We start from the raw sequence: 21790 nt of genomic DNA on the forward strand, positions 1-21790 counted from the left end.
CTCTGCTCTCAAGATTCCCACCAGTTGGGGAAAACCAAGGCTGTTGAGATTTGAGTGTTTGGTGGGCTGGAGGAGTGGCTGAGGTGGGGAGGGGGTGGGGGGGGGAGAGATGGCAGGAGGGGGAGGAAGGGGGAGGAGAAGCTTGTTCACATGCTTGTTAACATTTGAGGGTCTTTGACAAAGGAAGTCTAATGCCCTGCCCCGGTCAGCCGGCGATTGCCCCCCGGGAGGCCCCGTTGTGCACAGGAAGTCAGACACTAATGATGTTAGCAAGGGGACAAAGGCGCCTAGCCTGGGAAGGGCCTAATTGCTGTGTCCGGCTCCCAGGCGGCCGGCCTCAAGCTGGAGGGGGCTGGGCAGGATGCGCTAAGTGTTAACACCTGGAGCCGAGCTGCTGACTTCCTGGGGCTTTTTTTTCTTCTGTGTGGCTGGGTGAGCAAGCACACATACACACACACATACATTTCACAAACCCTGACTGCATCTCAGGGGGACATTTTGGGATGTGGTATCGAAGAGACTAGATGGAAATGGTTCAGTCTGGAGGTCACACTGAAATGGGGCAGGACTGAGAACCAGTTTCCCATGAGCCCCCTTGATCTGCCCACAGGGCCTGGTGACTGGCTTCCCCTCTGGGCTGGCTGATTCCCTCCCTTACCCCCAGGAAATGTGGGAAAGGCCAAACGTTGCAGAGAGACAGAAACATATTGGGAGAGGCACTATTGCTTTGGCTTGAGACATTCTAGTTAGCCCTGATGGGAGAATGCTCCTGGGGGAAAAAGAGATGAAGGTCTTGACCATTGTTTCTTGGAAAAAGAGATGAAGGTCTTGACCATTGTTGACCTGGAGTCTAGGGAGATAGGATGGTGGCAGAAAGAGGAATGGAGGAGTGGTTGGGGACACCTGCCAGCGCCCAAGGGGGATTGCATTTCATGTCTTTGTATGAATCTACATCTGGAGGGGTTGGTTGGAGGAGCTGCATCTCAGGGAAGTGGGGAAGCCCAGATGTAAATCCTCATTTCAAAGTGGGGTCTCTAGATTCTTCATGTCTACACATGGCTTTGGAGCTGGGACCTGAAGCCCTGGCTTCTTCTGGGAGTTCAGGAATGCCCCCAGATAATGTAAGAATGTTTCTGGGGGAAATTGGGTAAGGAATGTTTCTCCCAGGATTCTCCTATGGGTTCTAGAAACCTTTCCCCCTTAAGAACAATTAAAAATGAAGACCTCCTGCCTTGGCCAGTATCCCTGCCGGGATGGCATTAGTGGCTTACTTCCTGCGATGGCAAGTGACAGAGCTGGAGCCTTGGGTCCCTCCTATGCATAGGCCAGCAATGGGAGGCAGCTGTGTGCACAGGTTGACTCATTTGGATTTTTTTTGCGGCCAGAGAACAGAGTTTAAAAGGGATGCTTGAAGCCTGTCTCCTTCCTAGAGGAAGGGGGAAAGCCACAAATAGCTTTTGAAAAGGGGTCTAATGTTGACTCGCTGCTTCCCACTGTTATTGTAAGGAGGTTTTCCTCTCTGAGACCACCATGTGGACAGAAATAATAGGCTGACAAAAGGGGTCGCCTTGCTTTCTAGTATAGCCTATGATATTTCGATTAGCACTAAAACCTAAAAGGGCGGCCTTCCATAATTTCCAAATATGTGAAATCCACCTTGAAGGAAGCACATGTGTGGGGCACGCAGGGGACCTGCCTGGCTGGAGGAGGCTGGGTCCCCATGGCAACGTCACAATCCCCCATTTCTGCAGGCATTTGTGCTGTAAAAGCAGAATTCCAGATGTGATACAGTATTTCGAGACTCCGTCCCAGGGCCTCAGAAAACAGTATTTGAAACGGCACAATTCAGTGCATGCTCTCTGTGTGGTCCTAAGGCTTTTTATTAGTAGTTTTGTTTTGATCCTAACATTTCCTCTGAGCTTAGGCATAACAATCATGTGTACAGCATTAAGTTTTCTTCTATTGTCTAATCACTGTTTTGCCCTTGCAGGAAGATACTTTCTTGAGCTTCTGGAGTGGAGTTTTTGTAACTACCTATAACAGCTAAGTGAGAGCAAGCTGGTAGCTGGTTTGCTGGGTGGGTGTTTGGGTGGTTGGTTGCTTGCTTGCTTGCTTCCTTTTCGTACCCAGTATTTACAGAAAAGCAGTTAGATCTGTGTCTGCGAAGTTGTCTCTCTGTGCTTTTGAAACTGCAGATGGGTTGACTGTTACCTTAAAGATGCCAGTTCTTTACCATGCGGTTTTCATTTGAGTGGATGGGAGTGGTGTGCAGCTGAGGGAAAAGGTCTGGCTCTCTATCCCGAGGCATGTTTTATAGCTTGCTTTTAATGTTTTGAGAATTGGAAAAATGGAACAATCCTGTCTATTTGTGAGTATCAGCCATGGGAGAACACACAGCCCAGATCCTTAACAGACTTAATTGGAAAAAATACTTGGCCTTTTGCTTTGTGAAAACCAAGAAGGCTGCAACGCTTTGTTTTGTTTTGCTTTTAAACCCAGGAGAAAAGTCAGTGTGGGTGTGGGTGTGGGTGTGGGTGTGTGGATATCTCCAGGTTTTAACTGCATGTGTATATTCTAGTGGCAAAGCAATGAGAAAATTAAAGTCTGGAGCCAGGAAAAGACACTTTAAAATATATCAAATTCCATTTAGGCTACTGCCAGTTAGAAAGGTTGCTATTGCAATATATAAATTTTATCAAATCTATACATTGTATACTTTAAACTTATACAATGTTATATGTCAATTCTATCTCAATTTTTAAAAAGTTGCTATCTTAGAAACAACTCCTTAAATGCCCTAACACATCTTTTATCTTTAGTGAATCGATTTCCTTGGGCATAAGAGTGGGGGAGTAGAGGAGGGGTAAAAAGCAACTGAGATGGAAACTAGAGCTCTCAGTTTGATAAGCAAAACACATGGTAACTTGGCATAGGTTGGCTCCATGTTAGAGCTCAGAAACAATTGTCCCTTCAGCTTTCCTTTGGGGAGCGTGAAATTAGGAACATGTGTGTACTGATTAGCAACATGTCAGAGATGAATCATGATTACGGCTTTGGTCTGGTACACAGGCAATGCTTTGGAGTAGTGATTTCCTACCTCCTCGAGCAAATCTCTCTAATTAGCTTAAGATCTCTGGGTCTTTTTGGGCCTACTCAGTAATTGCTGGTGGGAACACACCGGCACTCCCCCAGAGCTTGTGTGTTCCCTACTAGACATCCAAGACCTCACCTCCCCAAATCAGACAGCTGGCACCCTACGTTTCTGAAGTTGGTTGCATCTAGTTGGAAAGTGAGAGAGAACAGCTCCCGGGAATGTGGAGAAGAATATCTTGAATAGATCCAGACCCAAGCTGGCTTTGTGATTTATTTTCCTTGTGTTTTGGGTTTGCCTGCATTCTCCTCAGCTTACATCACCTGGGGCTTCTCTGCTTTTTGCTGACTCTTTCCACCCCCTCTCACCCCCCTCCCCTTTTTTTGTTAAAGGTTTGAACTGAAGTGGGATCTGACTTCATTTATGAAACCATCTGAAGCAAACCTGTGCAAACTAAATTGACCCCTTGTTCTGCCTCTTGCCTTCACCATGTCCACTAGTGATAGGCAAAAATGTCAGTCTTGTATTTTAAGCCTCACTGAGCTGTCTGCTGTCTTTTAAATATCATCGACACTCTGGAAACCCAAAGTGGAGGAAATGTTAGGAAAAATAGTATAAGTTGGTCTTAGATTTTTAAGTAGTTGCTCAATGTACCTTTAAAAACCATTCTCTCAGTTTTTTTCTGATGGATGCCTTTTTTTAAGATTTTATTTATTTATTCATGAGAGACACTGAGAGAGAGGCAGAGACATAGGCAGAGGGAGAGGCAGGCCCCCTGCGGGGAGCCTGATGAGGAACACATCAATCCCAGGATCCGGGGAGCCAAAGGCAGACGCTCAACCACTGAGCCTCCCAGGCATCCCTCTGATGGATGCTCTTGTTTACATTTTCACCCAAACTCAGTTCACTAAAATTTTACCAGTTTTCTGAGAGGTCCTTCCCTAACTGATTTGAAAGCAGTCTTGTTTAGGCCTTACTGTTTGGCCTACCTTCCCCTGGAAAAGGAGGTACTATAATTAGCACAGTTCTTTTCAAAATGCGTTTTTCCAAAATGGCAGCTAAGCTGTTTGGAGCTGGATTTGAAACTGGGAAGTTGGTGTCTTCAGTGGACTTAGAATCCCCAAAGGCCCCTCAGGAAATGGGCCCTCTGATGGCCGCCGGTGGCCAGAGCTGGCTGCTTTGTGTGGGATCCCTCCCTGTGGTTGGCTTTGTGTCCAGGCCTTTGCTTCTTTGCCTGGGTGGAACATGGTATGGGTTTTGAATTTTATTTCTTTAGAGTACTTTGGATTACCCTCCCCTCCCCCTTTCCTGAGTAAAAGATGTTTTCTCTATTATGTTCCCATTTGCTGCTTCAATCCACTCACTGTAGAGTGTTCATAGCAGAGCCCCAGGCACCTGGGTCTTGCTTTGCAGTTAGCATTGGAATAAATTAAAAGCTGCCCTAAGTGGCAGCAAATGGGGGAGGTTGATTAACTAAGAATGTGATACCCTGAGGCCACAACATTGACATTTATAGATTTTAAGTAACAGGCAACAAACAAGTACTCTTACTTGTAAGCTCATTGAATATCAAAATGGGTATAGTAGCTAAAAGCTTAGAATTGTTTACTGAAAAACAGTTTCCAAAGCCATTGACCAGCTTTGTAAATTGCTTACCCATGTCCTTTTAGTGTGAGCTCTGATTCCAGGCCCATAAATCACCCTGTCACATGAAGCTAGGTTCTCTTGGGTTCTCTGTGTGCATTACTTGGCTTCATCATGAATTCATTTATTCAGGCGGAAAACCACTACTTATCAAAGGCTGATTAGGGGCCAGGCCCAGGATCCTGGTACAAGCCTGGGGGAGGATGAGAGAGTAGGAGGTTACCCTGGTCACTTTGTGTTCAGAGTCTCCCCATCTGATCCAACCTGAGCACTCACCGGAGATGGAGGGTACTGGGTCACCCAGTTCCCACCAAGACCATTCCTTAGTCTTGTGGTTAGTGCCTCTGTCTCCTTGCCCTGTCTGTCCATCTGTCTGCTGAAACCATCAGATCTGGATACTGAGACAGATCATACCTGGAGATGCCCTTTCCTGGAAGCACAAATTCATTATCTTTTAGTTGTTGAAGTCAGAATTTCAACAGTGAGTCTTACGTGGGGCTGAAATCAAGGTGTTGGCAGGGCTGGCTCCTTCTGGAGGCTCTAGGGGAGAAATGGCTTTTTGTCTTTTCCAGAATCTAGAGGCTGCCTACATTCCTCGGCTTATTGGCCCCTTCTAGAGCTCCATCTTCAAAGCCAGTAGTGTAGCATCTTTAAATCCATGTCAGTGTCAAGCCAGTAGTGTAGCATCTTTTATTTTTTTTGTGTGTGTGTAGCATCTTTAAATCCATGTCAGTGTCTCTGCCTTATACTTCTGTGGTCATATCTCCTTCTCTGATCTTCCGGTATCCCATTTATAAGAACCGTGATTACATTGGGCTCATCAGGATAATCCAGAATAATCTCCCCTTCTCACGTTCCTAAAACTTAATCACATCTATGTAGTCCTTTTTGCTATATAAAGTAACTTGTGTTCTGGGAATTGTGATGTAGATGTGTTTTGGGGAGGGGATGGGAGTATACCATGGAGTATAAAGAAAACAGTAGTGCCTTGTGGCTAGCCTGTGCATGCCATTTCTCATGTGGTTTCTGAGGGCTCTGGAGCAGCAGGAACATTATTTGGGTGTGAACTGAAGATAGCCTGGTGGAGCATCTGTCTGATGCATGTGCTGAGAAGACATGCACTGGACAACTTCCAAGATGAAAGGTCTTCTAGTACAAACAGAAGCTGGTCCTTGCCATAGAACTGAGCTCTGTACTCTGTTGCCTCTGAGCTCAAGGACCAGCCTTGATTTTTTGTGGAATCAGAATTACCATTTTGCATGTACATTGGCAGAAGTGTCATGCCGGTCAAGTTGTGGAGGGTGGATTATGATACTTCCATCAAATGAGTATGCAGGTAGATCTGTGTGTCAGGAACACAGTATGATGGAGCTAGACTAAAGTGGGAAACCCATGAAGGGAACAGGACCTGGCTGATGGGAAGGGCATTCTGGGAGCACTTCCAGAACACCTGCTGAGCTGTAATGGAGTACCTAGAAGAGTCTGGCTGGTAGGGAGAGAAGTGGCTGAGAAGATAGGCAGAAGCCACATCAGGAATGTTCTACAAGGACAGGGAGCTGATGGTGGGTTTGAAACAGAGGAATGAGGATAGATTTATAGACATTATGAGATCACCTAGGTTGTCAAAGCCCCTTGAGATTAGGACCCAGGTCTGGTTGATGGCCAAGTGCCTAGACCTGCAGGGCTTGGGTCAAGGTGGAATGCTCTGTAAGTAGTAAACCGATGCTGTATTCAAACCTCACTGTTCTTTGAGGCCAGCTCACCCGGCCCCCTTCTGAACAGCTCTGCATATAGCACATTCCTTATTTGGAGGGATTAAGTTCTTGTCTGCAGGATATAGCACATATCACTAAGTTGGGCTTCTTTCCACAAAGTTGGGCTTCTTTCCACAATATGTTACTCATTGCAAGTGCCCAATAAATACCTGTTAAAAACATGCTGCAATAGGGGTGCCTGGCTGGCTCAGTTGGGGTAGAGCATATGACTCTTGATCTTGGGATTGTAAGTTCGAGCCCCACCTGGGATGTAGAGGTTGCTTACAAATCTTTAAAAGAAAAATATGCTGTCATAGAAATATGGGGAGAACAAGAACAAAGTGAAAAGCTGACAGTCCTACAAGGTAGGATGACTGGTCTTGACTGGTCATTAGAGTCCTTCATACCTGAGAACATGCTATTCAATGAAATGCATTTCTTTTCGAAAAGCACTTCCTCTACATGGCTTCATGTGGTCCTTCTTAAACCCCTTTCCCAGGGGAAAGTCACATGAGTTATATTTTTAGGAAAATAGTTGAGGAGGCTCGGACCCCATGGCGCAAAGTGGTTTGCCCATGGTCACCAGCAGGAGGATGGAAGGATTGAGGAACTTACCTTGGCTCCCTTGCATTTTTGTTTCCCTCCCATGATGCTCCCATTTCCTCTCTCTTCCTTCAAGCTTCTGGTGTATGCTGTCCTCACTCACCCTTGAGTCATCCTCTGTGAGGTGCTGCCTGTGGCATTCATATACTATATGCTTATTTGATGCTAGCTCTTCACTTCTAGCTGCATATACTTTGTGTGTCACACTGAGGGTTCTTGGAGGGTCAGGGTGTGATTTGAAATTGGTCTATGTCAGGACATCTGAGCGGCTCAGTGGCTGAGCGTCTACCTTCAGCTCAGGGCATGATCTTGGGTCTGGGGATCGAGTCCTGCATTAGGCTTCCTGTGAGGAGACTACTTCTCCCTCTGTCTATGTCTCTGCCTCTCTCTCTGTGTCTCTCATGAATAAATAAATAAATAAAATCTTTAAAAAAAAAAAAGAAATTGGTCTGTGTCCTTTGCATATGATCCATGTGCCCAATTAGTCTCTTTGAAGGAATGAGTTACTTTGCTCCTGAGGACAGGGACTGTGGTTGTTTGCTAGGCTATGTACCTAGCATAATGTCTGGCTCATAAGAGATGGTGAGTGATTATATATCCTGGGGCTTTGTAAGGGAGGAGATGAGTTAGGGTGTGGTTTGGGTGTTTGGGGCGTTTCTAGGGGTTGTGGTGGGGATTGCATTGTTTCCTGCTTGGTTGTGTTACTCTGGTTTTGGCCATCTGGAAGCTGGGCATCCTCTAGTGGCACACTAGAGGTCATAAGGAATTAAAGAGGCATTTAGGATTTTAATAAGAAAACAACTCTTTCCAAAATATTTCAGCTCAGGGGAGGAAATCCAGACTCTTATGTATGTGGGAAAGAGAGGATGGAAACAGGAAAGCTGGAGAAGGAAGGTGAATCAGGAAGAAGGGGAGCCCCAGTAGATCATGGGCTAGTGTACTCTTGATTTAGATTCCTATTGTTGTTTTTCTCACTTGAATTAGAATTCTGTTATGAGTGTGTACATGCACCCGTATGTGCATGCACATCCCTTTCTGCACAGCTGTGCTTTCCTAAGGTTTATCTGAGCTCAGGGATACAGTTTCAGTGAGCATGCCTGGCTTCAGGATAAGAAGCGTGAACATGCCTCCAGCATATGAATGTGATGGGGTTGTGGCCTGAGACCCTGGGCTCCATCAGAAATGTTCTGCACATTGTGTCTCGGTGTGACAATTGCCCATTAAATACCAGGCTACCAGCATATGGTTATCCCCAGCATCCCCTTTGTTGAATGGAAACTTTAGCTGTGTGGTTAGAATATTTTCCCATCATTTAGCATTTCAGAATTCACTGTTTTTTTTTTTTTTTTTTTTTGGAGAATTCTGCAATTAATGCTGAATGGCACATTTGCAGATTATTACAGAAACGGTTAAACCAGAGTCGGCAGATCTGTAGCTGCTCTTTCCCATGATGGCTAAGTGGTGGGTTGGAAAAAGGTGGGGCAATGGGAGGATTCCGGTGCTCCCTCTGTGGATGCTGTAATTAAAGTGGGGAGTCTGGCAGGGTTGTTATCCCTGCTATTAAGAGTGCAGATGGCTAACGGCCACATCACCAAGAGTTAGAGTTAGCCCTTTTAAAGTCTTTTTTTCTTTTTCTTTTATGACCCACCCTATATATTCCAAGCATAGGTATAGATGTAGTGAAGAATTTTCTCATTAAAAGTAATGGCTTATTCCCACACTCATTCCCGGTCTTGGAATGAGAAACCTGTTTCCTTAGACTTGAGGAATTGCCTATCTGTCGTGGCTTAATAGAGCTTTTGGACGAGAGTGTCTGGTAGGCGAATTTTACAACCAATCAGTGCTCAAAGCAGATCCAACTGGAAGGGCTCCAGCTGGCAGCTCATGGTCTCTCTCCCAATTTTACTGTTAATGAATTATTATTTAACCCCCAAACACAGAACAGCATGCTCCTATTGTCTTAGGGGAAGTGAGTGCTCATGATGCTCTTGACCTGGCACTTAGGAATCTCCTGGGCTGGAGGGAGGTTGGCAGCCAGTGGCAGAGAAGGGACACAGAGTGGATGGGAAGAGTGGTAGATATTGCTCGGCAACTGGCATGACCTCGAGTCTTTGCAATCTTGTGTGCGTTTGGACTCTGTGGGGATCTGTGGTGGAAAAGCAGATTGGCTTCTCTCCTCATCATGTTCTCTTGTTTTCCCACAGGGAGTGGGGCCGGCCAGCAGAAATAGTGGACTGTACAACATCACCTTCAGATATGACAGTAAGTAACTGGCTTCACCGCTGAAGAATGGAGCCCTTTCTGTGATCTAAATCTTACACAGTTGTGTTTAATCAAGGACACTGCAGGTCTTGGGGTTGAAGCATTTTCTGAACCTGCTCAGGTTTGTCAATAGACGTAAAGTGGCTCAGTCTAATTAAGCCACTCAAGTAGGTGGGAGCTTGAACAGATCAAGTCCTCTATAGAGTTGGGAGAAATTGTGTATGGAGGACTCTCCCCTACCCCCAGGTCTTCAAGGCATTACCATGTCCTTAAGAACAAAGGCAGATGCCTGTAGGGGGGTGCAGCAAGGGACAAATGAGTGAAGCTCCTCAAGTGCAGGGATGCTAGGAAGCGGTAGGGACTGTGGCAAACTGGACAGCACTTGGTAAGGACTGTGGCAAACTGGGTCTGAAGGGAGCACTGGCTTCTCCCTCCAGCTCATTGTAGCCTTGAGGAGTTCCCCCTGAGGTAGCCAGATGTGATTTTGAAGGAAGAAAGAGAAATTGGCTTTTTTTTTTTTGACTAAATGTTTTTTTAATATTGGCATCTATCTTAAAATGTTCACCAGCCAGATGCCTGGGTGGCTCAGCGGTTGAGCATCTGCCTTCAGCTCAGGGCATGATCCCAGTCCAGGGATCAAGTCCCACATCAGGCTCCCTGTGAGGAGCCTGCTTCTCTCTCTGCCTATGTCTCTGCCTCTCTCTCTGTGTCTCATGAGTAAATAAATTTATTTTAAAATAAATTTTTTTAAAGATTTTTATTTATTTATAAATAAAATCTTTTTTAAAGATTTCTATTTATAAATATTTTTTTAAGATTTCTATTTATTTATAAATAAAATTATATTTTATTTCCCTGAGGGAAGCCCAATGTGGGACTTGATCCCAGGACCTCAGGATCATGACCTGAGCCAAAGGCAGATGCTCAACCACTGAGCCACCCAGGTGCCCAAATAAATAAAGTCAAATAAATAAATTAAAAAAAAATGTTCACAAGCACAGAGTGGGCCCAGTGAATGTGTGTCTGTGTCCCAGATTGGCCCAGGGCATCTCCAGTTGGCCATCTCAGACTTGGGCCTGGGTTTCAACTGTAGTGCCCTACCTGTCCGCTGTGAGCTGTGGCAGGAGACTTGACTTCTATAAGCCTCAGCTTTCATGTCCTGTAAAATAAAGATTAGTTTCTTCCTCAGCATCATGTTGAGGCTTAAATGAGGCAATGCTTTTAACTGCTAAACTTAGTTGGCCTGTGATGTGCACTCAGTAATTGATATCTGCCAATATCAGCAGTCATTCCAACTGGAATTGGAATACAGCATCTTTTTGGCCCTTTCTCTCGAGGAAGTGTGGCTTTGTCTGGCTGAATCGTTTCCTAAGGGCAGGGTGGGGTGCTTTTTTCTGATTGAGCATACAGAATCCCCCTCAGCAGCTGCTTTCATGCTTAAGAAGGTAATTATATAGAATTGTGAGCATTTTAGCCTTATGAACCATAATTTATACGTAAAAATGTTAACAAGAGGGAGCTTGACTCCTGTTTAGTAACTCCTGACATTTGATTCATCTCTTGGAGAAGATTATGAATCCATGTAAGTAATGGGTGTGGGTCACAGTGAGGCTTCTGAAATGATCATTGCTAAAGCAAGATTTTTGAGGTTGTGTATACAATCTAACAATTTTAAGATACAAATATGTGTGTCCAATTTATGTCCACAGTTGCTGACGTGAGTACTTTAAGTTAACCAATGAGGACTTCTATTTGAAACAGATATTTCATGTTAGTGGTGTGTTTATGCTCTGGGTAAATGTTATAATGCTAATGAAAGATTTGCAAGTCCATGATACTTAATTCAGCTAAGTGAAGACATATGTAAGAGATCTCTCTTTGAGCTACAAAGTTAATTTCTAATATATGCTCTTGGTCCTGGCAGATCTTGTATTACATTCAAGAGTTCAAAATTTTCTGGTCAGCTGCAAACAAGTATTTGCAGCTCTAATTTAATATGGGGTTTTGTGAAAGAGAATCTGTACCTGTAAAACTTAAAAGTATCTTATTGTTTCCTTCATGGGACTAAATATTTGGCCCACGTGCATGATGCCTGCCTCTTAGTCATTTTCTTTCTTATTCTTCAGCATTTAATTAGAATTTAATTCGCAACTCGAATTGACTCCCGAGACATCTGAAGCTCGGTTGCATTTTGGCGGAATGTCATTTGGGCATAATTTTTTGGTAACCAGAATCCAAAATGTTAGAGTTGCTAATAATTGGATCCAGGTTTGTATAAAAAATTTATTCATTGTTTTCCATTGAAAAGATATTTCTTTCTCTCTTCCACAAGGAAGTTTCTGTTATTGCTCGGTTGACTGGTTACTAGTTGTTTGAAATAGCTAAGAACCAATTACCAAGTTTTCACCAAAAGCATGAAACTACAAAATCTTGTTTTTCTACTCCTTTGATGTTATGAAGAAAGAAAATGTCTTGCCATTAAGTCAAAAGCTAATTTCACAGGTCTCCATGTCTCCTTTCACGTGACATTTCTCATTTCTTCTTCAGGCTCTGAGGGGGTAATGCCTGAGTAGGTTGTAATACATTTTCTTAATTCTTAGACTTTATATTTGCATAATTATATTTACAGAAACCTGGAGAGTGCTAATTTTGGTGTTAGGAATGAACAAAGGAAAAAAAAAACATGATTTACTCTTGTTCTTGCATCTTTTCCTAAAAGCTGTTTAAGTCAGAGGTTTCAATAAATGAAAATGTTTGAACTTGGGGAGCCTGGCTGGCCCAGTCCAGTAAGCGTCTGACTTTAGCTCAGGTCATGATCTCAAGGTCCTGAGATCAAGCCCCATGTTGGACTCCCTGCTTAGCGAGGAGTCTGCTTCTCCCTCTTCCTCTGTCCCTCCCTGCTGCTTGAGCTCTCTCTCAAATAAATAAATAAATCTAAAAAAAAAAAAAAAAGTTTGAACTTGACAAGTGTGATGGGATTTTGTCTTTTTTTTTTTTTTTTTTTTTTTAATATTGGGAAGCTAGTTTCAGCCAGGATTTTTTTTTTGCAGGCTGACTCCAATTCAGAACTTACTGTAGTAATAATCTCTGTGCTGAGGATAGGGATGGCTATCCACCCAAGGCTGCTTTCTGTCCTGACCCTGGTCTGGTCAGCAGTGGAATCCAAAGCCACCCAGCTGGTCCCTTAACTGCAAAACGTTTCCTTATTTGTACAATATGGGTGTTAAACCACATGTTTTAAATTTTTTTTCTTTCCTAAAATTCTCTTCTGCACCCAGAGAACACATGTTAAATGCTTCGAGTGTCAATTTTCATTAGGGTAGAATTTGGTTTTATTAATTATTAACATCTTTTCAAAAGAAGTAATATTGAAATGTTGAGGTGGCTGCTTTTTAAACAGATGGAGTTTGCAGAAAGGGGTCCACTTTGTGCTGAGAGGCAAGAGAGCAGGATCCAAAGCAATGTAGGAGCTCGGAGTTAGCAAAATGAGAGGGGGTGCGTTGTAGTGCATATGTGTGTTGAAATTTAATAAGAAATTTAAAAAGGAGGAATATTATGTGCATATTAAAAGGCTTGGAAGGATGTTTCTTAGAAGTTGATAGTAGTTACCATTGTGTGGTGGGAGGGCATGGATGACTCCTACACTTTTCTTATGTTCTTTTATAATTTTCAAATATCCAAGGAATGTTTTTAGTCATAAAAGTGGGAAATGTGGGGACATCTGGGTGGCTTATTTGGTTGAGCATCTGCCTTCAGCCTAGATCATGATTTCCGGTCCTGGGATTGAGCCCCATGTCAGGTTCTCTGCTCAGTGGAGAGCCTGCTGCTTCCTCTCCTTCTCTCTCTGCCTTCACCTCCCCCCCCCCATGCTCTCTCTCTCACACACACACTCTCTCTCAAATAAATAAAATCTTTTTTAAAATTTTGGGAAAGGTGTGGCATACAGCAGGGGCAGGGGGAGTGCAGCAGACTCATTGAGCCTGAAAATCCCCCTGTTTCACCTCAAAGAAAAACACCATGACTTCAGAGGGATAATGAGTAGTTTGGATAGTTGATGGAACTGAGGACTTTTTGCAGCAGAGTCCAATGAGAGTTTTCAATTTTAACCATTGAGAAAGAAATGGAGATGAAGCAGTGTAAGAATTTTGAGTTGGTTTTTACCAGGGGTAGCTGGTGTTTCTCCCTGTATGAATGGCCAGAAGAGCTCACAGCCATTCTCTGGAGTCCATTCTGAGTATGGCTGGAAGCTTCTGGCAGCTATTTAGAATCCTGTAGACTTTGAAGGTATCTTTAGAGATACCAGGTATCATAGCTGCTCACATGGTCATGGCTGCATTGACTGCGGGCAGTAAATAATGTTCTCAGACAATATCAGAGAATTGGTCTTCATTTTATGAGCAGTGTGGAGCTCTTTGAATTTGGTGGGCATTGTGGGTGTCTTTGCTAACACATGGTGTTTGGGAACAGAAGTTTTACCTTTGAGATGCTTGTTAACGTTGAAGGTACTTTGCTTGTCACAAAGTCAGTACTGTTGCAGGTACTAATTGGATTGTTTAATAGTCTTGCTGTGAGCTACTCCTTCATGAATCCCATCCTCATACTGCTTCCTTTCCCTGTTCACGTTGCCTCCAAATTTCTTCTAAAAGCAAGCCCCAGACTATTTAGCCATTTGTTTCAAATCACTCTAATGCTGAAACCTGTTGAATTGATGTAAATAATTATTGATTTAAGTAAAGTATCATAATACTAAAAATAATGCCAGATTCATAGTCAAACTGTATATACAGTCACACTGTATGTGATCCTCCTCATGCTGTCCTAGAATTTAACTTGAAGGGCAGGTAATGGTACTGGTCCCATAAATAAATCCTTCTGCAGTATCTTAGTTTTCCAAACAGTCAAACTTTGATGTCCTATTTGGGCTTGTGCAGTACACGTCTTGAGACAGAATGGATTTGGCCACCTCCAGACAGCAGCCCTGTGTAAGTTGAGAAGAATGAACCTGGACATGGAAAAGTAAATGTTTTACATATATTTTTTTTAATTTTTATTTATTTATGATAGTCACACAGAGAGAGAGAGAGAGGCAGAGACACAGGCAGAGGGAGAAGCAGGCTCCATGCACCGGGAGCCCAACGTGGGATTCGATCTCGGGTCTCCAAGATCGCGCCCTGGGCCAAAGGCAGGCGCCAAACCGCTGCGCCACCCAGGGATCCCAGTAAATGTTTTAATCTAACTGTTCTTTGTTCTCCTGACTCTCTAGACTGCACCACTTACTTGAATCCAGTGGGGAAGCATGTGATTGCTGATGCCCAGAACATCACCATCAGTCAGTATGCTTGCCACGACCAAGTGGCGGTCACCATTCTTTGGTCCCCAGGGGCTCTCGGTAAGTGGTCAAAATGGAGTCCACCATGTGGCCTTGGTGGGTAGTGAAGAACGCAAGGGTCCCATTGTGGCAACCTCCAGGGACTAGGCAGATCTTGACATAAGTGTAGGTGTGCTGTGTGCTTGGGCCCAGATACACTTCTTGCTTTGTTGTATATACTTGCTGGGCATGCACAGAACTTGATACTATGCCTATGGCTCATCTTTGAGTCCTTTGGCTGTTACTGAGAGAGATGTGGGTTTGCAAAACAATGGTGTATGGTGATAAATCACACTGAAGCCTTCACCTCTGGGTCTCAGCAGTAGTCGGGGAACAGGTGACCTGTCCGAGGCTATAATGGCCTCAGTATCCAGCATTGGCCATCTCTGTGCCCATATGGATATCCAGGCACAGCACTGGCATATGTTGTGAGTTTTCAGGAATATTCCAGTTTTCATAAAAACCCATAACATCAATTCTTAAATGTTGGCAACAAACTGAATTTATTTAAACTATGTGGGCTGAGAAAAACCAAAATGAAGAAACAGAAGAGAAAAAAAACAGAAAAAAACAAACCCATGTTATTTGGCCAGATTCAGGTTAGGGCAGAGTCTGCTTATCCTCTTTAATAATGAGTTGCTGATATATCAGAGAGGATGGGATAGTTGGATGTGGGATGTGGGCAGGGCCCATTTGTTCAGATGTGCCTGGGTGTGAACCCAGATTCTGTGTTTACAAGAGCCCTCTAACCCTTGCCAAGCCCCGCTTCCACATCTGTAATGCTTCCCCATGTGTAATGTGCAGATGACTGCCTCTTGGTTTATTGTAAGATTTCCAGACACACACATGCAGTATATTTCTAGAAAGAGCTTTTTTTTTTTTTTTTAAGTTTTTATTTAAGTAATCTGTATACCCAACATGGGGCTTGAACTCGCAACCTTGAGATCAAGAGTTGCATGCTCCACCGACTGGACCAGCCAGCTACCCCTAGAAAGAGCTCTCAAAACACAGTGGCTGTTGGGGCACCTGGCCAGCTCAGTTGGTAAAGCATGTCAATCTTGATCTCGGGGTTATAAATTCAAGCCCCACATTGGATGTAGAGATTACTTAAAAATAAAACCTTTAAGAAAAAAAAGTGGAAAAAACCCCTCATACTAGTGGCTACTGTTACCATCATCGGAATCTGGTCCTCAACCTGCTCTTTGACATTGCCATCGAATCTTAGAATTAAAAAAAAAAAATAGCCAAGGGAAAAGTAAAATAAAAGCCTGGATTTCTTAATCTGAACAGGATAAATCTCAGAAAAATCAGACTGCAGGAGAGGTGAGTGCAGAATGAGGGAGGATAGATCAGACACATGGGCCTGACTCACTTATCCTTGTAAATACTGCTGGGTCTGAACGCAACGGGTTTTCCAAAAATAACATTATCTTAACATTTAAAGATAAAAACATTCTCTGTGGATAAACGGGAAGTGGTCATTCCATGTAAGGCTATACAGTTGAGGGGTTGGCCTGACAAATTGCAGGCTCCTTTAGAATGAAAGTAAGGGATGTGAGCGTGTGGTTGGAAAACTAACAGATGGAGCAGTGAGGGCAGAATGTAGTGCTTTTCCTGCAAGGTGATTTGTGGGTGGACAGGTTCTGTTTCTATGAAATTCTTTGAGATTCTATCAGGGAAAACCCTTGGAAGACAGAAGAGCATATGGGTTAAGAACACCAGCTTAGAGCCAGACACTCTTCGGTTTGAATCCCACACCTGCTGTTTAATTTCTGTGTAATCCTGGGCAGATTGTTCAGTGTCTTTATACCTATTTCCTCATCTATAAAATGGGGATTATATCTTCCTCCCATGGATGTTGGGAGGACTCATGAGTTTTAAATGATGGGAAGGAGCAAATAAGTTCCTTCATTGGAAGCTGCTCCATAAAGTTGCTAAACATGTAACTATAAGGCATTCCAAGTATTGTGATAAAGGTGTTACTATGATAGAAGATTTACATTTGCTGCTTCTTCCCACCACCCTCCCCTCCCCCCAGGCTTGGCATCATGTTTTTTCAGGCCAGTCTTTTACAAATAAGGACTAGAACCACCTGCTCCCATCTCAGCTGATAAATTTTTATGAAATTGTGAAATGTACAGTCTTGAATCGTATTAATTACCCAGCTTTTGTTAAACAGGAGCTCTGGGGACATGGCATGAATTAAATCTTCGTATAAATAATGAGGATTTGTTCACTTTTTTTTTTTTTTTAAATCTCAAAAGGCAAATTCCCGTGAGACTGCTAACTGGTTGTTGGTCTAAGACCTTGGATCTTGTTAGCATATCTGAATCTTAGGCTGTGGGTCAGCTGGCTCTCACCCCCACAGGAGGCTTTGTACTTAAGATGTAATGTGGCTGAGTAGGTACCTGCACATTCTATACCATGACCCCTGAAAATCTGAAGCTCTAATTGTAACTCCTTTGCCCTACTCACCATAAAATACGTGTTCTTCATCAAATAATGATAGGATTGGAGAACCTGTTCAAAAAAGATTCCCCTGTCCTTTGACATCAATAATTTTCCCACCTGGTTAATTGCATCCTATGTCATTATGTTTGCCCTGTGAGGGAAGGGGTTGAAATTGTCTCCTCCTGTAGTGTTCAGAAAGAATGCAAAATCGATATTGCGCCAATTGAGGCCGACTTTGGGGATCTGCAGCTGCAGTTGGACCGTTCCAGTTTCCATGGGATGCAGAGTGCTGGTACTGGCTCTTGTGATCAGCAGAGCTTAATCCTCAGGTGGCAGGAGGCTGGGCCAGTGCCTTTCAGCAGCGCTGTGGGCGTCTCAGGGCTTCTGAGGACTGTATGAAGAGCACACACTGGGCAGCCCTTGGGTGTCTGCCTTTCAGGCCTGATTAGAGCAAGAACTGCTTTGTAAATCACATAGACATTCTAAACTATTTAATCTCAAGCCTAGGAACCCCTTGGGTGCAGACACACACTTTGTTAGGAATTTTGTGCATTACTCAGTGAACCATGCCAGCAAATACAGGATGAAAACTTAAAGCGGAAACATGGTTTGGGGGGAGTCCCTCGTCAGCATTGGGAATTATCATCAGCTAAATACACCCTGTCTGATGACCTAGAAATTATATATTACACTGTAGACATTTAGGATCAATTGTGACTTGAGCCTGAGTATTTGAACCCTAATGTCACAGAGGCAATGGGCATTTGTGAAATGGCTGGCTGGATTAGAGGTAATTAATTAGTCATGATGGGACAGAGGAAATCACCTGGCCTGTACTAGAGGAATGCAGGGTATGTGGTTTTTTTCCTTTCTGCAAAACTTGGATATTCTGGCCAAAGTTAGAATTCCTTTAAGTCTGTTGTGTAGATGGAAAGGACGGTAATCTTGGAGGAAGGAAAGTGTGTTCAAAGGTAATTAGGTCCGCTTTTAATAAAAGCATTCTGCTTTGCTTAGGCATCGAATTCCTAAAAGGATTTCGAGTAATACTGGAGGAGCTGAAGTCGGAGGGAAGACGGTGCCAACAACTGATTCTAAAGGACCCAAAGCAGCTCAACAGTAGCTTCAAAAGAACTGTAAGTCACACGCAGAGAATGTGCTCCTGAAGACATGCCACTGTTCTGGGGGTCTGAATAGTCTATTGAATGCCTGTGAAACCAGAGAAGGGGGGCAGTGGGGTCCACCCCTCCTGCCAAGGTGGGCAAGAAATAGCTTGGCTACACCCTAAGCCTGCTCCACACCCAGAGAAACCCTCCAGCACCTCTCGCTGGTAAACACACCTCTCAGGTTACATGTCCTGGAAGGTGGCTTTGTGCTCTTAAGAATGTGTGAGCTCTTCCCCAAAAGCTTTGAGGTTCCGTATTAAGCAGCCATGGCTGCCTTGCTAAAGGACAGGCAGCATTGCTGATCGTTATTTCAGTTGAACGTGGTCCAGAAAGTAGACCCCAGGTCTGGAAGAGTGTCTGGGTGACTGTCAGGGAGGTCTGAAGGTCTTGTGTGTAGGCGGAGGGGTGGGTAATTTCTTCATGGTATCATGTCTATTTTTATTCCCTTTTAGGGAATGGAATCTCAACCTTTCCTGAATATGAAATTTGAAACGGATTACTTTGTGAAGATTGTCCCCTTTCCTTCCATTAAAAATGAAAGCAATTACCACCCTTTCTTCTTCAGAACCCGTGGTGAGTATGCCCTGCTTGCCTGCTTCCCATGATGAGATTGCTCCTGATTCTAAGGACTTTTCAAAGAAATATATTCAAGAGCCCACCTAATACTGGTATGAAATCAGCATGGTTGAGGAGAAAAGCATCCAGAAAAGCAATTCTTGGAATTAAGATTTGGCCTAGGCAGAGTTCACCCAGCTAGAGATACCCATTGGCAACTTATTCAAGAATAGATGTGATGCTTGACTTTTTTTTGGAGGGGGGCGTGCAGCTGCTGTAAGATATATATATATATATATATAATATATATATATATATATATATTTTAAAGATTTTATTTATTCATGAAAGACACAGAGAGAAGGCAGAGACATAGGCAGAGAGAGAAGCAGGCTCCCCATAGGGAGCCCGATGTGGGACTTGATCCCAGAACTCCAGAATCATGCCCCGAGCTGAAGGCAAATGCTCACCGCTGAGCCACCCAGGCATTCCAAGATATCCATATATTCATATATTAAAACTACTTGGGGGGGAAAAACACACACACACACACACACACACACACAAAACTACTTGGAAAAAAAAGAAAAAGCAAGACTAAAAAGTATAAGTTGATTTTGGACACAAAGAGTACAGCATGAAATAATTCCATCTTTTTTAACCTGTCATCAGGAAGGTGGCTTTTGTGAATGCTCATTTTCAGGTTTCCATTAAGACAGCTAATCAGTAACCCCGAGACTGCCTCTTTCTAGAAAGTTAATTTGTTTAACATCTGTGTGTCAGGCCCTGTTCTAAATGCTTTCTAAATACTGACTCAGTTTACCCCCATCTCCACCCTTCAAAGAATTTAATCCTCCCATCTCTACTTATTAGATGTGGAATCACACACCCAGAGGTTAAAGAGCCTGGTGGGAGCTGGGATTTGAACCCAGAAGGCTGACTCTGGAGTCCACACTCCCCAGCCAACTGTGCTGGGTTCCCTTCTCCATCTGTTCTGTATGCGGTGTGCCTTTCCACAACCTGAATCACTGCTTTCAGATTTGGTTGCCCAGGCATCCTGAAGCCTGCAGCCATTCCCTCTTGCCTTCCTGGTCAGGCTTTCTGTCTGGCTTTCCAGGCCCCCAATGTTCAGCTGGCAGTCCAAACTGCCAGCACTTCTATGTGGTCTGATTGCTGGCCTCATCCTCCTCTATGATGTTTTTGTTCTCAACTCTAGAACTCATACTCTGGTTGTTTTCTTTTTTTTTTTCTTTTAATTGTATTAAAAGAAATGCAGCAAAGTTATAACAGTCTCATTTTCTTAAATAAAACATTATTTCATAAGGCAAAGATTATGTACATTCGACATCTCGAATGCCTTACCCGTAACCAATGAGAGGATTCAAATATGTTTATGAAAAGCTCACCTTCATCAGAACTAGTGTAATTTTTTTAAAAAGATTTTATTTATTTATTCATGACACACGCGCGCGCGCGCGCACACACACACACACACACACACACACACACACACACACACACAGGCAGAGGGAGAAGCAGGCTCCATGCAGGGAGACTGATATGGGACTCCATCCCAGTACTCCGGGATCACGCCCTGAACCAAAGGCAGATGCTCAACTGCTGAGCTATCTAGGCATCCCAGAACTAGTGTAATTTAAGATTAATTTTTTCCTATCAAAATCAATGTGTCTGTTTGGGGGTGAGGCAGAGGTGGGAGATACGTTTATCACCATTTCAGTGCACTATGATCTTGATGCTGTCTTTGGTTTTCTTGGTGTTGTAGAAACATTTGCCAGAACGTTCTCCCTGGGTGAGCAGCATTGGCATATTGGACTAGCTGTTTGGCCTCTCCCGTCATGTTTTTTTTTTTTTTTTAATCACATTTAAGCCCTGCTTCAAAGCCCTGTTGGCTTTGGTGCCTAGTGTTCAGTGTTGGTGCTACTACTTAGTAGATGTCTCGATGCCATTTTTTGACTCCCTCAGAGGATTTTAAAGTAGAATGCTAGCAAAGTTTATAATAACCCTAAGATAGTTCCAGAATCACTCCAAAGTTCTCTTGGGCCTAAACACCTGTACAGTGGAGCAGGGCCTGGTTTTATTTCCGTTTATAGTTAAACCGGAACCTCCATGTGGCAGTAGCCTGAACATAGTCCTGCTGGCCTTGGCTGCTGGCCCTAAAACTATGTAATGCTTGACAAGCTTTAAAATTCTGGGTGACTTTACACTCTTTTCATTTATTTGGCATAAAATGAACTTCATTAATATTTTTACATTGTACAATTTAAATTTTCATAAGATATAACTATGCTGTACTGGAAATCATTGCTGAATTGATGTATTTTATACTTTTTCCAACACTATCCGGAACCGTATATTTCTATTTTATTGAATTATTGGATGAGGAAAATGTCAAATTGTATTAAAACTAAAAATATGCATCTTTCTTAATAGCCTGCGACCTATTGTTACAGCCGGACAACCTGGCCTGTAAACCCTGTAAGTACAGCTGTTCTTGTCTTTCAAGTCTTGCCAGCACAGTGGTGCCGGGGTGGCCTCTGGGTGCTCATTCTGGGTCCTTCCTCCTCCCAGTCTGGAAGCCTCGGAACCTGAACATCACTCAGAACGGTTTGGACATGCAGGTGTCTTTTGATCACGCGCCACACACCTTTGGCTTCCGTTTCTTCTATCTTCATTATAAGCTCAAGCATGAAGGGCCTTTCAAGAGAAAGGCCTGTAAACAGGTGAGCTGCTCTCCGTACATTGAGGAATACTACATGTTTAATGTGAACCCTGGGCCCTGGAATTTGGATGATTCAATGTGAATATTAGGCTTTAGTTCAGCAGTTGGTAGATATTCCAGAATGTTATGTCTCAGGGGCGTCCTTCATGCTCTCCAGTT

General features: G+C 43.5%; 1 protein-coding gene across 1 annotated transcript in view; it reads left to right on the top strand.

Moving 5' to 3' along the window:
* Window positions 1-21790, top strand: part of IL17RD (interleukin 17 receptor D) — a 66620-nt gene that overhangs the window by 31126 nt on the left and 13704 nt on the right. The window contains exons 2-7 of the mRNA XM_055342582.1: window positions 9297-9354; window positions 14618-14743; window positions 18188-18306; window positions 18789-18909; window positions 21343-21387; window positions 21481-21632. Coding sequence (XP_055198557.1) covers window positions 9297-9354; window positions 14618-14743; window positions 18188-18306; window positions 18789-18909; window positions 21343-21387; window positions 21481-21632 — 621 coding nt within the window. The remainder of the gene's footprint in view (window positions 1-9296; window positions 9355-14617; window positions 14744-18187; window positions 18307-18788; window positions 18910-21342; window positions 21388-21480; window positions 21633-21790) is intronic.

The sequence above is a fragment of the Nyctereutes procyonoides genome, unplaced genomic scaffold (assembly GCF_905146905.1).
Source record: "Nyctereutes procyonoides isolate TBG_1078 unplaced genomic scaffold, NYPRO_anot_genome, whole genome shotgun sequence".
Classification (NCBI taxonomy): Eukaryota; Metazoa; Chordata; class Mammalia; order Carnivora; family Canidae; genus Nyctereutes; species Nyctereutes procyonoides.